This window comes from Diplodia seriata (genome assembly GCF_021436955.1).
Source record: "Diplodia seriata strain FDS-637 chromosome Unknown scaffold_2, whole genome shotgun sequence".
NCBI lineage: Eukaryota > Fungi > Ascomycota > Dothideomycetes > Botryosphaeriales > Botryosphaeriaceae > Diplodia > Diplodia seriata.
The window spans coordinates 1935683-1948989 of NW_027117309.1; the positions used below are offsets into that span (position 1 = coordinate 1935683).

Here is a 13307-nt window from a genome sequence, read left to right on the forward strand (position 1 = left end):
CCGCCGCTCGACACACACACAAGAAACGAGGATGAAGGTGATCCGCACACCCCCCGTCCCCGCGCTATTCCGTCAAATTGAACCATCATGTTCCCCTCTGTGCGCGCTAAACCTTTCAAAGTAAACGCATGACAACAAACAACAACAGCAACAGCAACGGCAACACCCTTTCCCCCACATGGCCAACCTGCAAACTTGCTCTATTCCGTCTCGTTTCGCCTTAAAATTCCCCTCCATCATGGTTCTTCTGTTTCCCTCCCTCCCTCCCCCCCGGAGCTAAGTGCAACGCTAGCTAGCCTCTTCTTACCCTTCCTAACAACCCCTCCCCCAAAGGCCATGCTTCACGCAGACACAGCTGTCGGGGCTGGCCCAAAGCTCCCACCACCACCACCCCCCACATGGACCAGAAAGCGCCAGACTAAGTCGCAACCTAGCAAATAACCCGATGTGGGGATCTTTTGGAGCCGGCGCCAGCGCCGCCGGACGCCGCCATCAAAAGCCTAAGATGCCCGCGCTAACGCAACCTTACCTCATATCCTACCTCTAGCTGCGATAGGTAGGTAAGAGAGAGAGAGAGTGTCCTGTAAGGCGGCGCGGCGCGGCGGTTGGAGAAAAATCGCTCAATCACTCCACAGTGGCGGCGATAGTATAGGCGGGGGACCCACACGACGAAGAAAAAGTGAAGCAAAAAGGCAGTTGGTAGGTGGGTGGGTGGGTGAGGGGGTTGTGGCCAGACGAGGACGAAACGATGGGTTTTCATTGGGTGCGAAGCGTCTTGGGGGGAACCTCTTTTTTACCCCTCCCTCCCTCCTCCTTCCTCCTCCCATCCCCTCCCCTCCCCACCCACTCCTCTAGCCTTCTTCGCCTTACTATACTGGACTAGACTACGATGATGAACTGCGCGCTATGGTAGCACGCGAGAGCGCACGTGTGTGTGGGCAGATCGGTAAGGTAAGTCATAATCGCTAAGAGCACTAAAGCCTCCCGCAGCTCAGCTGGGCCGAGAGGAGGAGGGGGAGGAGGAGGGATAAACCCAACCGGGCGGTACGGTAGATGTTACAATAAGCACTTAATCGATCGGGATTTTTTGCTGTTAATGATAACTGCAAATCCCTTTTTCGTAGTTAGACGCAAAGGAAGAAAAGGATCTTGTCGCGCGATTGGTCCTTATTATTAGCCCCATGCCATCATCCCATCCGGGCGCCAGCTATACATCCAACTGAGCGTTGCGTATGCGCATTTAGTACGTAGTAGCAGTGGTAGCAGTAATAGCTTACCATCCTGTAGTCTTATCTCATCAGCCCGCAGCACAACCCCGCGGAGATCCAATCGTGGGGATCGTCCCTGCATTAAGCTTCTTTAAGTCGCGGCGCTTATCTTATAGCGCCGTTCCGTCTCTTCAACCTCGACCCGCTCTCTCAGCCATCCTATAGCCAGTTCCCTTTAGGGTGGTTTCATCTATGCCCATCACTCACTCCTTCACCACTTTCCGTCGCGTGTCTCTTCTCTTGGCTTTCGGACGTTTGGACTATCGTTAGCGCAGCTTTCCCATCTCGGTACTTTAGCCGTGAGATCGGCCCAGCCACACGAATGGAGGATTTCATGGACGAATGAAACACGATAAAGACTTGTAGCAATTGAAGGGAACATGTCCTTCTCGAGCCGCCTTGATAGAGAGACTGCACGCTACTTGTGTAGATGAATCATGTCTAAGTTGGACAGATTTGCTAACTCTTAGCTTATCTATGTCTGGTTGTCTACTTTTTCTGACAGTGTGGCAAGCGTACATATATCGGGGGACGACCGACGGACCGAGCTTCTGAAGCATGAGTCGGGGTGGCGCTGGATCCCTCTGGACTAAGAAGTTTTGGGCGCGGAGCAAGAAGATGCGTGAGATTGGTTGTCTTGGTCTAATCAGTGACGCCGAGATGGTGGCTGGTCCAACACACGGCGAGACCTGTTGTGTCAAAGAGGCGGGCACTGCACGGTTTGCTGTGGATGGATTGTGGGTGGTATCAAGTTATGAAGGAGTAGGTGAAGGCATGTTGTGGAGAGAAAGCGAGAGTTGAAGATGGATCATGGCTGGGCAAACGAATTGGCCATGGGGGGAAAGTTAGTGAACCTAGTCGAAGAGCAGCCAATCACTCACTATAATGCTCGACGGAACCACTGAAGTCCAGCACAGTCTCGAGCCAATTGCCTACCAGCTCAGTCGTAGCGGTTTCTTCGAGTCTTGTGGCTCACTCGCGCGCAGCGAAGGCTGAGGTGAAGATCTCTCTGGCTGGAGGGCGTGTGACTTGCATGCACATGGAACGTGTACGCAATGACCCGTACATGAGTTACCGATCTTCCTTCTCCACTTGCTTCTTTCTCCTGTGATCTTCGTGCGCGGGCCGCCGATGTAGGTATCCAGATGTAGATGCAGGATTCAGACACAACTTCAACCAACGTATCTGATGAGATAGGACGAGGAAGGAGGAATCATGCGTCCCGGGCCGACATTGGACTTCCGCTGAGGGTCGTGGCTCTGGGTTAATCTATCTGCGACGCCAACCCTTCGCGGACCAGACGGGGTTTCCTGTCCGGTTCTCGGCTTCCATCCGCCCTAAGGTTACGGCGGGCGTCGAGTGGAAGCATAGGAAGTCGTTTGCCTCTCGGAAAGGATCGACGGGTTGGCGGGCAGACAAGACAAAGTGGCAGGATGCCAATGCCCAAGCTTCAGCAGTGGAGTTGACCGCAGATGGGCCGAGACAGCCATGTTTGCTGTGCCCGCGCAAAGGGCCGATCAAGATGCAGAGGTCGAGGGCACCAGAGAAGAGCGTCAGATAAATCCGAGGCAAAGACGAGGCTGCCGGCTCTACTGCTAGTGCCCGCGCCGCGTCATGGTGTCCGTCGTCCTACAAATTGATGGCAAGAGGCCGAGATCCGCGAGCGGTCAAAGGATGATGAAACCGGGACCAGGCTGGCTCATGGCGTGGTAATAGCTGAGCAGCGACTGGGGCCGGAGTTAAGGCACGAGCGCTGCCGCCGCGGCGAGTCAGGGCTGGCTGCGAGTCTAGGCAGCGCAGGGGCCTGGAGTGTCCGGAGCCCCGGCGCCGACAATTGAGGCGCGTTTGATCGTCCCTTTTCGGCTTTGGCGAGCGAGAGCAGCGAGTCTGGACAGCTCGGGCGCCCATCGTCATCAGCGGCTGCTGCTGCGCCTCCCCCCAGGGCACGGAGATTGATGTTGGAGCCATGACGGCGCCGCGTGGATGTTGACCGAGCGCCGGCCGCGCCCTAAAGACAGGAGAAACAGGCCGGGGAAGCGGCTGCTGCTGTTGGCCAGGAACCGCATACCGCACGCAAGCCACCGGCGCCAACGGCTGCTCCAGAATGGCCCATGACTATTGCCGCGTAGCGTCTCTCTTTTTCTCGCGGCCTCCGGTTCATGCGGCATGTGAGACTTCCTGTCCTGTGCGCTTCCCGTGAAGGTTGGCTGGTGCATGGCGCGAACCAGGGCCCGCCCTCTGCCGTCCTCAGCACGCGTGCACGCCCTCCAAATACTCTCCGCCATCTCCACGCGTGCCGCCCGACGCTCCAGCGGTTGTTTTTTGACCTGCCCGTCTCGCAAGGGGCCGGTGCCGCTTTGGGCCGGGCCTGCATGCTGCATTCCGCCAAGCCTGAGCCCTTAATTGCATCCGCAGGGCCGGGTGGTGCTCGTGGAACCCAGCCCTCGTATCCAGCCCTGCGAGGCCAGGCGGGGAAGACCTTCGCTTTTCTTTTTGTTGCACCAGTGCTTGCCTGTACCGCTCTTGATCACCGCATACACGTTGACGCACCATGCCGGCCTGTCCCGTCCGCCCACATCACGCCAAAGAAACCATCTTTTTACCTCCGTCCGTGATGCCGCACCTATGTACCGCGAGACCAAATCGGAAGCAGACACCGGCCGGCCGGGGCCAGAAGTCACCTGTTACACGACCGTCTTGTAGCCAGAGCATGTGGAGAATAATGGCCGCCTGGCATGCACTTTTGTCAGAAGGACCCCCCGCCTTTCGGCGTCATACCTGCGCACTTTCTGCCCGTGCGGTTGCGAACGGTCTGCCGGTTGTCGTCATTGCGGGCGCGTGTGCGCCTGGCGGGTACCCAGGCTGTCGGTCGTGGATGCTCCCTTGCGCACTCTAGGCGGGCAGCCGCCGACAGGCGCGTCGGCCCATGGCACTGGCGAGTATAGCCCGGACGGAGATGAACGGAGGAGTGGGAAAAGAAGCATGAAGCAATAGATGGAGGATACGACGGTGTAGCAATAGCGGCGCCCGCTATCGAGGGGCCTTGCGTCGGCTGCCGTGGCAGGCTCGTACCTCGGAATCTCCTGCGCAGCTGGCTCCGACGGTCGAGGGCAGCGAGCGTGAAACGTGCTGCTGCTGCCGTTGTCGTGTGGTTGCGGGCCGATGATGGTTGGGACGAGTGATGAAAACGCCTAAGATTCGCGACACAGGCGCACGGCCGATCTGCGTAGCTTAGGCCAGGCCCTGCCTACCACAGTAGCGCCTGCCCTGTCGTATTACCTGGCCGCGCCCTGCCGGCCGGCCGCTGCCACTCCGTCGCGTCGCACGCCAGCCCTGCGCGCTCACTTCACCCACTGCTAGCTGCTAGGCGCGCGCCACACTCGTCTCTCCACCACCACCGCGAAGCACGGGGTCCATCCTCCCGCGCCCACGACTCAACCTTCTCCGAGCCTACGGGCCCAACAAGGGCCCCCGAGCGCTCGAAGCAACGCGCGCCCGCCCCTCGCTCTCCTCTGTGGTCGGGACATCCGACGCCCCCCGCTGCTCGCCGAAATATCCCTCCACTTTCCACGTCTTGGTGCCCGCCCGCCGCTATACTACCGTGACTTCTTGCTAAACCGATCTGCCCGACGTTTCCCGCCGCTGTCGTATCGCAAGCGCCCTCGCCCCCTCTTCCCTCGCTCCTCCCCTCGGCCCTCCCCGGCCTAGCCCTGCCCAACTACTCCACTCTCCCTACCACACCACTTCCCGATTCCCGCCTTGCCCGTTTCGACCGCTTTCCCACACACGCCCCCTCCACGAAATTACTCATGATGCCGCAGCCCATGGTGCAATCGCCGGGCAGCCAACTAGCGAATGCCCTGTAAATCCGATCCGAAAGGGAAGCCGAACCTAAGCAATAATAGTTGCGAAGTACGGAGTACGCAGTAGCTTTGCTCCGTAATCCTTTCGATCAGCGGCCGCGCCCCGCTCGTCTCTCTCTACTCTGTTTGTTTCTCTCGCTTTTGCCCGCTTTCAGTGCCGTACTGACCCACGGCTCCGTCCGAAGGGCAAGTGAAGAAAGAAATACAACAAACACTGACCCTCTCCACTAATGCAAGCCCTGCCTGGATCTGACCAACTACACAGTATGTACCCGCGTGTCTGTTTCCTTATTCGTACTCAATAATTCTTCATGAAGGAAAAACGGCTCTTTCCCTCTGACAAATCTCCCACTCTGTAGCTTGCGCCACCACTATCAAACAAGGAAAGCAACGGCGCCGCTGCCAAGACTTGTTCTTCCACTAAGGTACGCCCAATAATGACCAACGGATGGCTGTTCTTGTTTGTGTTTTGCATAATCCACCACCGTTGAGCAAACCCACAATGGGGGCCAAACAACAACAACAACAACAACAACAACGAAAGACTGACAGAATGATGCTCATTGCTTTTTGCATGTCTGCCTGCCTGCCCTACGCACGCTCCTGGGCACCAAGTGGGTACCCGTAGCATCCCTACTACATACATAGCCCTATCGTATTCTTTCCACCGTGCCCCCTCTCTCCACCTCTCTCTTCTTTCCCCACTCCACAAACCAACACAACCCTCCCCTCCGCGGACCCTCCGCCGCCCGCCGACCGCCGCCCGCCGCCCATCTTGACGTAATGCAGCGTGAGCAGCCAGCTCTGTGCGCGCGGGCGCGGGCGGGGCGCGCACCGAACCCATCTGCCGAAGACGAAGACGAAGACGAAGACGACCGATGAGGCTGATGCCGATGCCTTTCATTCCTCCGTCATCAAAAAGAGAGGGAGAGAGCGCTTGAGGCGCTTGCGTCTCTTTTTTTTCTTTTTGTTCTTCTATGAAACAAGCGAGTTGTAAGATAATCAATATACGGCCGCCCGCCCATCCGCTCGCCGGCCGGCGGGAGGGGGGCCGGGGAGAGGGAGCTGGGAAAAAAACGTAAAACGCGCGCGGGTGGCGTGTGCAAAGCCCGCTACGTGATCCAAGATTATTTTTTTTTTCTTCCTTCTCTTCCTTTTCGTGTTCACAGTGCGCGTATGGGCTCTACCGAGGATGAAAGGAAGGGGGGAGATGTGGGGAGGGGGGAGGGGAGAGAGATTGGTTGTTTGTTGTTGTTGTCGTTGTTGGTTTCGAGGGGAGGGAGGGAGAGAAGGAAGATAGGAACATCCCGGCGGACTAAGATGTACAATAGATACAATATAGGTACTTAGAGAACGGTTCTTAAAGAACGCAACAGGGGTGTGGCCGGTGGTTTGGTGTGTGTACAACAAATGGGATACGGGGTGTTCGCGGACGCGATTCAGTTGCGCAATATAATAGGCTTTCGGGCCGACTAACGGCTGGCTGGGGATGGAATGGGGCGGGTGAGCTTGTGTCGTCGTGCTTCCCTTCTGTCTGTGATGATGGTGAATGCCGCGTGTGAAAGTATATGTGGTGCTCTGGTGGTGGAAGGCTGGGCGGTTACGGTGCAGCCGACCTACGTACCTGCCGCATGCCTTGATGCCTTCGCGACCACCGTGCAGCGCTATGCCGTTCTTTTCCCACTCTTTCCGCGCATGTGGATGAATACGATGGCTTCGATCATGTTGGCCGAACAGTCAGAGCTCTATGGTTCTTTATGTGGAGCACGGCTCGTATGGGACTGTGTTGGGTGGTCATGCGCGGCTCAGCTGGCTGGCCGTGGTTATGCCAGCCAGCCGGCCAGCAGCATTGCCCGGCTATGCTAATGTTTGTCTTCCACACCCACCACCGCCGCTCGGACCGGTGGACATTGCGTGCTTCTGATCGATCTGCATGGGCAATCGTGGCACTGTATACAGAGCACGGTAGGGCTCCGCATGTTGTAGCCCGTTGCATATTGGCTGGGCTTGCTGCTTTGCATGTTCTGTTTTTGCTTTTTGCGGTTGAGTCTGCCAGGGCGGTGCGGAGCAGGCGCCGCGCGTTGACGTGGGTGTGATTGGATCTTCCCCCTCTCCCCGCAAGGATGTCGTCGGATGAGGGTGTGTGTGAATAAATAACAACCAACAGCCGGCGGGCGATGGCGATGGCGATGGCGCGTGAAGCGGTGGTTGACAGGAGATGCAGCTAGCCATGCTGGGTTTCGAGCTTATGCGCCTGGGCATGCAGAGTGTTCCAATTTTTTTTTCGAACCCCCCTCCCCTCGCAACCAACCTCAGCACGAGAGAGGTCTGCCTGTGGGAGGGAGGGGCCTGGTTGCCAGCACAGATGGCCTGCTCTTGTCGCCGTTAAACTATCTAAGCGATCTTGTCCCTACCAAGCCGCATCCCGTCGATCGCCTGCTGACGGGCAGACGTCAGTAGTTAGTTCCACGCCCGCATCCGGAGAGGCAATGCGCGGCTATCGTCGCCCCCAATATTGTAAATTGCTCGGCGCGCACCGCAGCGTTTCCATTCTTGTCCGCGCGATGCAGTCGTCATAATTGTCCTGCCGACGTCCCAAGTTGCTACAGATTGCCCATCCCAGGAGCCCTACCTGCGCCTGCCCCAGGGCCTATCGGACCGCCGCCGCCGCCGCCGCCTCCTCCTACGACGCCAGGTGGTCTCCTGATGCTCGACAACGCTTCCGCGTTCCCCGCGCGCTTGCGCACCTCGTCGATGCGTCCTTTGGCCAGGCTAATGGCGGGGACGACCCAGTCGCCGCAGTTGCACCGCATGCCCTGCCAGGCGTACTTGCCCACGTTAGTCTTGCATTTGGGGCACTCGAACCGCCCATCAAGCTTTCCCTGCTCGAGCTCGGGCCTCATCCACGACAGGGGGTCGATGAAGTAGTGCGAGCAATTCGAGGCGTCCAACTTCTGCTGACCGGCCTCGCTCGTTGACGCAGGGTGGCTGTTGATGAACGCCGATGTTGCCAGCGGACGTCTAAAACAAAGATCAGCGTCAGTCACCCGTCAACAAACGCCCTGTGAGCCCGACTGCGCCTCCTCCTCCACTTGCCGCAGCAAGCCCTGGACATGAAGATGGTCTACGTTGAGCCCGCCCAGTTGGGTGATGATGAAGCATATCTCCAGGATGCACCTCTGCCCGTGGCACGCATGGGCGAATCGGAACCGTCTGCCTGCTCCGTCCGTGCGGAGATGCTTTGGATCAGTGCTTTGGGGCTGTACCGAAGCGGATCCATCTCGCTTGCTGATGCATGCGGTCTGCTGGTGGAGAGGCGAGCCCGGCCGATGCGACGCTCCTTCCAAGATGCGGAAAATGGAGGATGACGGTGAGGAGAAGCGAACGTCGGGGCCAAGGGCGTCGGAAACACACCCGTTGGGGATCGGCAGCACGAGCAGTGCCTACCCCCGGGCCGCCGTCAATCTCTTCAAAGGGATGATGCGTACCTGCATTTGCGGCATCTCAGCTCCAGCTCTGCCTGGGCCTCCTGGACATGCTCGTCCTCGAATCGGATCTTCTCAGCCTCCGGTGCCTGGCCACAAGCGCGGCTCAGCTCGACCTCGCGCTGGTAGAGCCAGCGCTGATAGGCCGGCGCCTCGTCGATGTTGTCGGACGTTTCCATGTCGTGGTAAATCTCCAGCTGCTTCATGAAGCCCTCGTTTGGCTCGCAAATCGGGCGGGCCAAGCGGATTTGCTCGAGGGCCTCAGCTGGCGACAGGTGGTACTTGTGCATCAGGTAAGCTATGACCACTGTGGCCGATCGGGACTTGCCCATAGCACTGCAGCATGTTGGTATGATGAATGAAAACGGTCGAGGTCACGTGCAGAGCAGCAACGGCCCGGCGTGAGCGGCCATTGGCCCGGGAAGCGCGACGGTTGCAAGCAGCCCTGCAAAAAGGAAAATGGTGGGAGAGGCCGCCACGCGGAGCGCAGACCGTTTCGTCGCCTCCTGTATGACGGCGCGGCGACCGGTCTGTTGCTTTTTGACGGTGGAGGCAAACGCGCCAAGCTACAGATCCGAGCAGGGAAAATGTGGGAGATGTGCATAATTCAGCTTGACTTACCAGTGCACGAGGACGCCACCGCCGCTGTCAAGGCCGTCCTGGATGAAGCGGTTGGTCTGCGGGAAGTGCTCCAGCAGATTCTCGTCGTCGACGTCGTCGACCTGGACGACATGGTGCGCGTAGGGGCTGAACAGCTCGCTGTTGAGCGGCAGGCGCAGCACCGAGAGGACATGGGTGACGTTGGCCTGGGCCAGCGCCTCGCGGCGGTGCAGGGTGAAGAGGCTGCACGCGGCTCTGTCAGCTTGGCGGGGCGGGCGTGCCGTCGGGTTACGTACCCGCCAATGTAGAGGTTCAGGTCGCCGGGCACCTTGTCGAGCAGCGACATGACACCGGTGGAGAGGGTTTGCAGGAGGGAGGGTGGTGCTACCTCGGGTAGCGGGCGGAATTGGCAGTGCTGGCGGCGAGCAAGCGAGGCGGGTGCGTCTGACAAAGCTGAAACCTTGCAGGGCTAGCTAGGGCTGGCGGTGGACTGGAGCTGGAGGCTGGAAGCTGGGGAGAGATGCTACAATCCGCCGGCGGCGATCCGCAAAGTGGAACGGTCACGCTGGCGATGAGGCAGGCTCGGCAAGGCGTGCATAGCCACAGCCCTATCCGTTGCGCCTGCGAGGCCAGGAAAATCCCTCCAGCTTACAGCCGCATGGGGGCCGGGCGCGGAGCCGTCTGGAATGCCGCAACGAACAGCATTCTGCAAGCTGCGCTGGACATCGGCGATCGGCGCTGGATGCAACACGGCGCAGATTGGGCCTAGGGGATGATCAAAGAGCTCCCTCTCACCAACGCTTGAGACATCGGAAGCAGTCGCGCGTGGCCTGAGAGTGGAGTATCGCGGTACGAGTGATTGGCAGCAGCTGTGCAGCAGCACCTGCGCCGGTCAGGGACCGTCGCCGTCAGCTCCGCGGGCTGCAGGCCGCCCTGCAGTTTCTACCAGGCGGGTGGGAGCTGCACCTACTGCCGACTGCGCGATGATATGATGAGGTGCCCCTTTCGTGGCGGGCAGGCGTAGGGCCGAGGCGCGTTTGCGGCCTGGCGCGTTTTGCTGGCGGGGACGGCATGTGCCCGCGGGCCATAAGGCTGAGGCTGGCTGGCTGGCTGGCTCGCGGCTGGCAGTTAGGGGCAGGCCCGAGTCCGCCCTACGAAGCGCTGGGACTCGGCGCTGAGCAAAGCAAGCCGCTGCGCCTCCGCGTAAGGCAGACGGGCAGTGGGTAAGTGGCAGGGAGCGTGCCCAAGGCCCACTCTCAGGCTCGCTCTCCATCCATGTCGTCTCTTCGCACAGTCCAGCTTTGCACCTCGCCGCACCTCGCTGTGAAGCAGCTCCCCCAGCCCAGCTGTACCGGACGCCCAATCACCCGCCCAGGTCCTGCACGCTCCTTCACACGCCCGCGCATGCTGGTGCAACCGCTTGCAATGCAATGATCGCCGCCCAGCTCACTGACGGCTAAGCTCCTGGACTCAGCAGCGGTGGTGCGCCCAAGGTCAGTCCGCATCTCAGCGCTGGCTCGCCGCTGCCGCCGGCGCACCCTCGTCTTCAGCCTGGCCCAACCACTTACCGCATGCTGTAGGGCTGAGCGTTCCCGGCCGGCACCCGTGCTCCAGTATCACGACACGATACGCCGCCCAAGCAGCGCAGCCCCTCGCTCGCCGCCTGCCCAGACAAACCACCTCCACCTCCGCTCCTCTGCCTCTTCTCCACCATCCCTCCCCGACAGCAGCTCCTTGCCTCCCGCTCCCCTTCCTTCCCTCCCTTGGCAGCCCTGCCTGTGGCGTCCGCACGCCGGCCACTCAGCGCCGAAAAGCCCTCAGCAGCTGCCCGCCACTAATCCCCCGACTCAGCTGGTGGCGGCTCCCGCGTCGTCACCCCTAATGGATATGTCGCACGCAACGACGACGCCGGCGATACGAATATATGACTCCGGCACGCACCACTCCCACTTCGCCATCCCGCGCCGGTCGTCCTCGTATGCCTCCCCGACCGCTATTCCCATGGCCATTCCCAATGCTCGAGACTCTCCGCCGCCGCCCTTGCCTCCGCCGCGTTACATCAGCGAATTGAGCGATGGACAGGATCCCGGGTGGCAGTGGGGCAATGGCCCGAATAGCTCGTCCTTCGGGAAGAATGCCTTTGGCTCGGTGAAGCCGGGCTCCAGCCTCCTGGGCGCCCAGGTGAAACGGGACCAGGCCGTAGAAGAGAGCGAGCGTGGCAGCTGGGCTCGCAGAGGTAGCTCGCTCTCGACGGTGAAGCCTCAGGACACAGACATGGCCGCCGACAGCCTGAGTCACCATAGCGACGAAGATCGCCCAGATCTCCCACGCCCGTCCATGGCAAACCACCGGTACGTACCTTCTCTTGCGCATGCGGGTCTCGCTCCCTGCGCTTCGTGTCCCCTGCGCTCGCTGCTAACCGCTTGACACAGGCTCCAGAGCGAGAGACAACTCGGCCAGCGTTCGCTTGAAGATTCGTCGCAGGCGTACGACAAGCAGCTACTATCCAAGATCGGCGGCCCCAACACGCCGAGTCGCGGTCCTGGCACCGGCTTCCTCTCGACGAGCGCCCAAGAAACATCGACCAGCCCGCACAACACGCTCAGCAAGCTGAATGGCCAACTCAAGCCGCTTTCCATGCCGGACCGCCGCTTGAGCTCGGTCGACCTCTCTGCATCGAACTGGCCGCCAAGTTCGGGGGCCATCTCGCCGGGGCAGACGGGTTTTCGGAGTCCCATCTACGGACCGGGGTCAGGCGAGAACCCTGCGCAACGCCCCTACGGCAGTGTTTCAGGCCCCAGCGGATACGAAGACCCTCACTCTCACAGGGGCAGCTACGACCACACCGTTTTCTTGGAGCCCGATTTCGCCATGGAGGAAAACGGCATGCGGGATCTCAACCTGAACGATCGCAGTCCTGCCGGGTCGGACGAGTATCAGCTCAGCACCCACGGCGGCCTGAAGAGGCGGGCGTCTTCGCCTCCCACCGAGGCCAACCGTGAAGACCGCCCCAGCGGCGGCAACGACCTCTACCATCGCAGATCGGCTCAGATGTTGGTCAATCGCAACTCGCCCATCTCGAGATTCCATGCCAATCACGGCTCGGTATCTTCTACCTCTTCCCTGGGACAACGAAACGGATCGCTTGGGTCTTCGTATGGCCTGTCAATCGCCAGCAGCGCAACGAGCTACAACACGGACCGCCTCTCGCCCGGCGCACTTTCACCTTCAATCGACGAATTTGGACCGACTTCACCATACTCAACGGCAAGGTCGCTGAATCCAAGTCCACGTGGCTCTTTGTCGAAACCGTCGCACCACCATCGCGGGTTGTCGGGCGAAGATGCACTGCAAGCCCGCAAATTGTCGGCGGACAGCTTAGCACATTCGCGGCAGAACAGCGTGTCGAGGATCCAAGGCCTCTACATTTGCGAGTGCTGCCCGAAAAAGCCGAAGAAATTCGACAGCGAAGAAGAACTAAGGTACGTATCACGCGATTCCCGGCCAGGCCATCTGCTGACACAAGGCAGAATGCACGAGATGGAGAAGCAGTACACATGCGCATATTGCCCGAACCGGTTCAAGAACAAGAACGAGGCAGAGCGGCACCAAAACTCGCTGCACCTTCGGCGCCATTCGTGGTCTTGCGCAGCGCTCTCGGGGGTGCAAGCAGCATTCCACCCGTCAACGGTGCACCCGACAGTGGCTGACGTATGCGGATACTGCGGCGACGAGTTCCCCAACCCCGCGGACTGGGACGTACGAGCAGAGCACCTGAATCACGTGCACAAGTTCGGTGAATGCAACCAGGCCAAGAAATTCTTCCGCGCCGATCATTTCCGGCAGCATCTCAAACACAGCCACGCTGGCACGAGCGGAAAGTGGACCAACATGCTGGAGAACGCATGTATGAAGGACGAACCTCCGCCAAAGGAGCGACTGGGATCGGTGGGGTCGCTTCCGGGATCGACCATGGGTCCAGGCGGCACGCTGACTGCAGTAGCCACCCCCAAGCCTGGCGTCATCAGTGAAGCGCGTGATGAGTCGTGAGCAGGCGTTACAAGGCGAGTTTGACTAGCGATTGCTGAGCG

At 59.9% G+C, this 13307-nt stretch overlaps 2 protein-coding genes across 2 annotated transcripts; one reads left to right on the forward strand and one right to left on the reverse strand.

Moving 5' to 3' along the window:
• Positions 1-7734: 7734 nt before the first annotated feature.
• YVH1 (tyrosine protein phosphatase yvh1) lies at positions 7735-9562 on the reverse strand (the record flags this gene model as incomplete). Its single annotated transcript, XM_066773456.1, has 4 exons — positions 7735-8152; positions 8620-8952; positions 9238-9459; positions 9513-9562. The coding sequence occupies 4 exons, from the start codon at positions 9560-9562 to the stop codon at positions 7735-7737; spliced, it is 1023 nt and encodes a 340-aa protein (XP_066636023.1).
• A 1655-nt stretch (positions 9563-11217) lies between these two features.
• SLS55_001970 (uncharacterized protein) lies at positions 11218-13266 on the forward strand (the record flags this gene model as incomplete). Its single annotated transcript, XM_066773457.1, has 2 exons — positions 11218-11567; positions 11649-13266. The coding sequence occupies 2 exons, from the start codon at positions 11218-11220 to the stop codon at positions 13264-13266; spliced, it is 1968 nt and encodes a 655-aa protein (XP_066636024.1).
• Between the last annotated feature and the right edge of the window lie 41 nt (positions 13267-13307).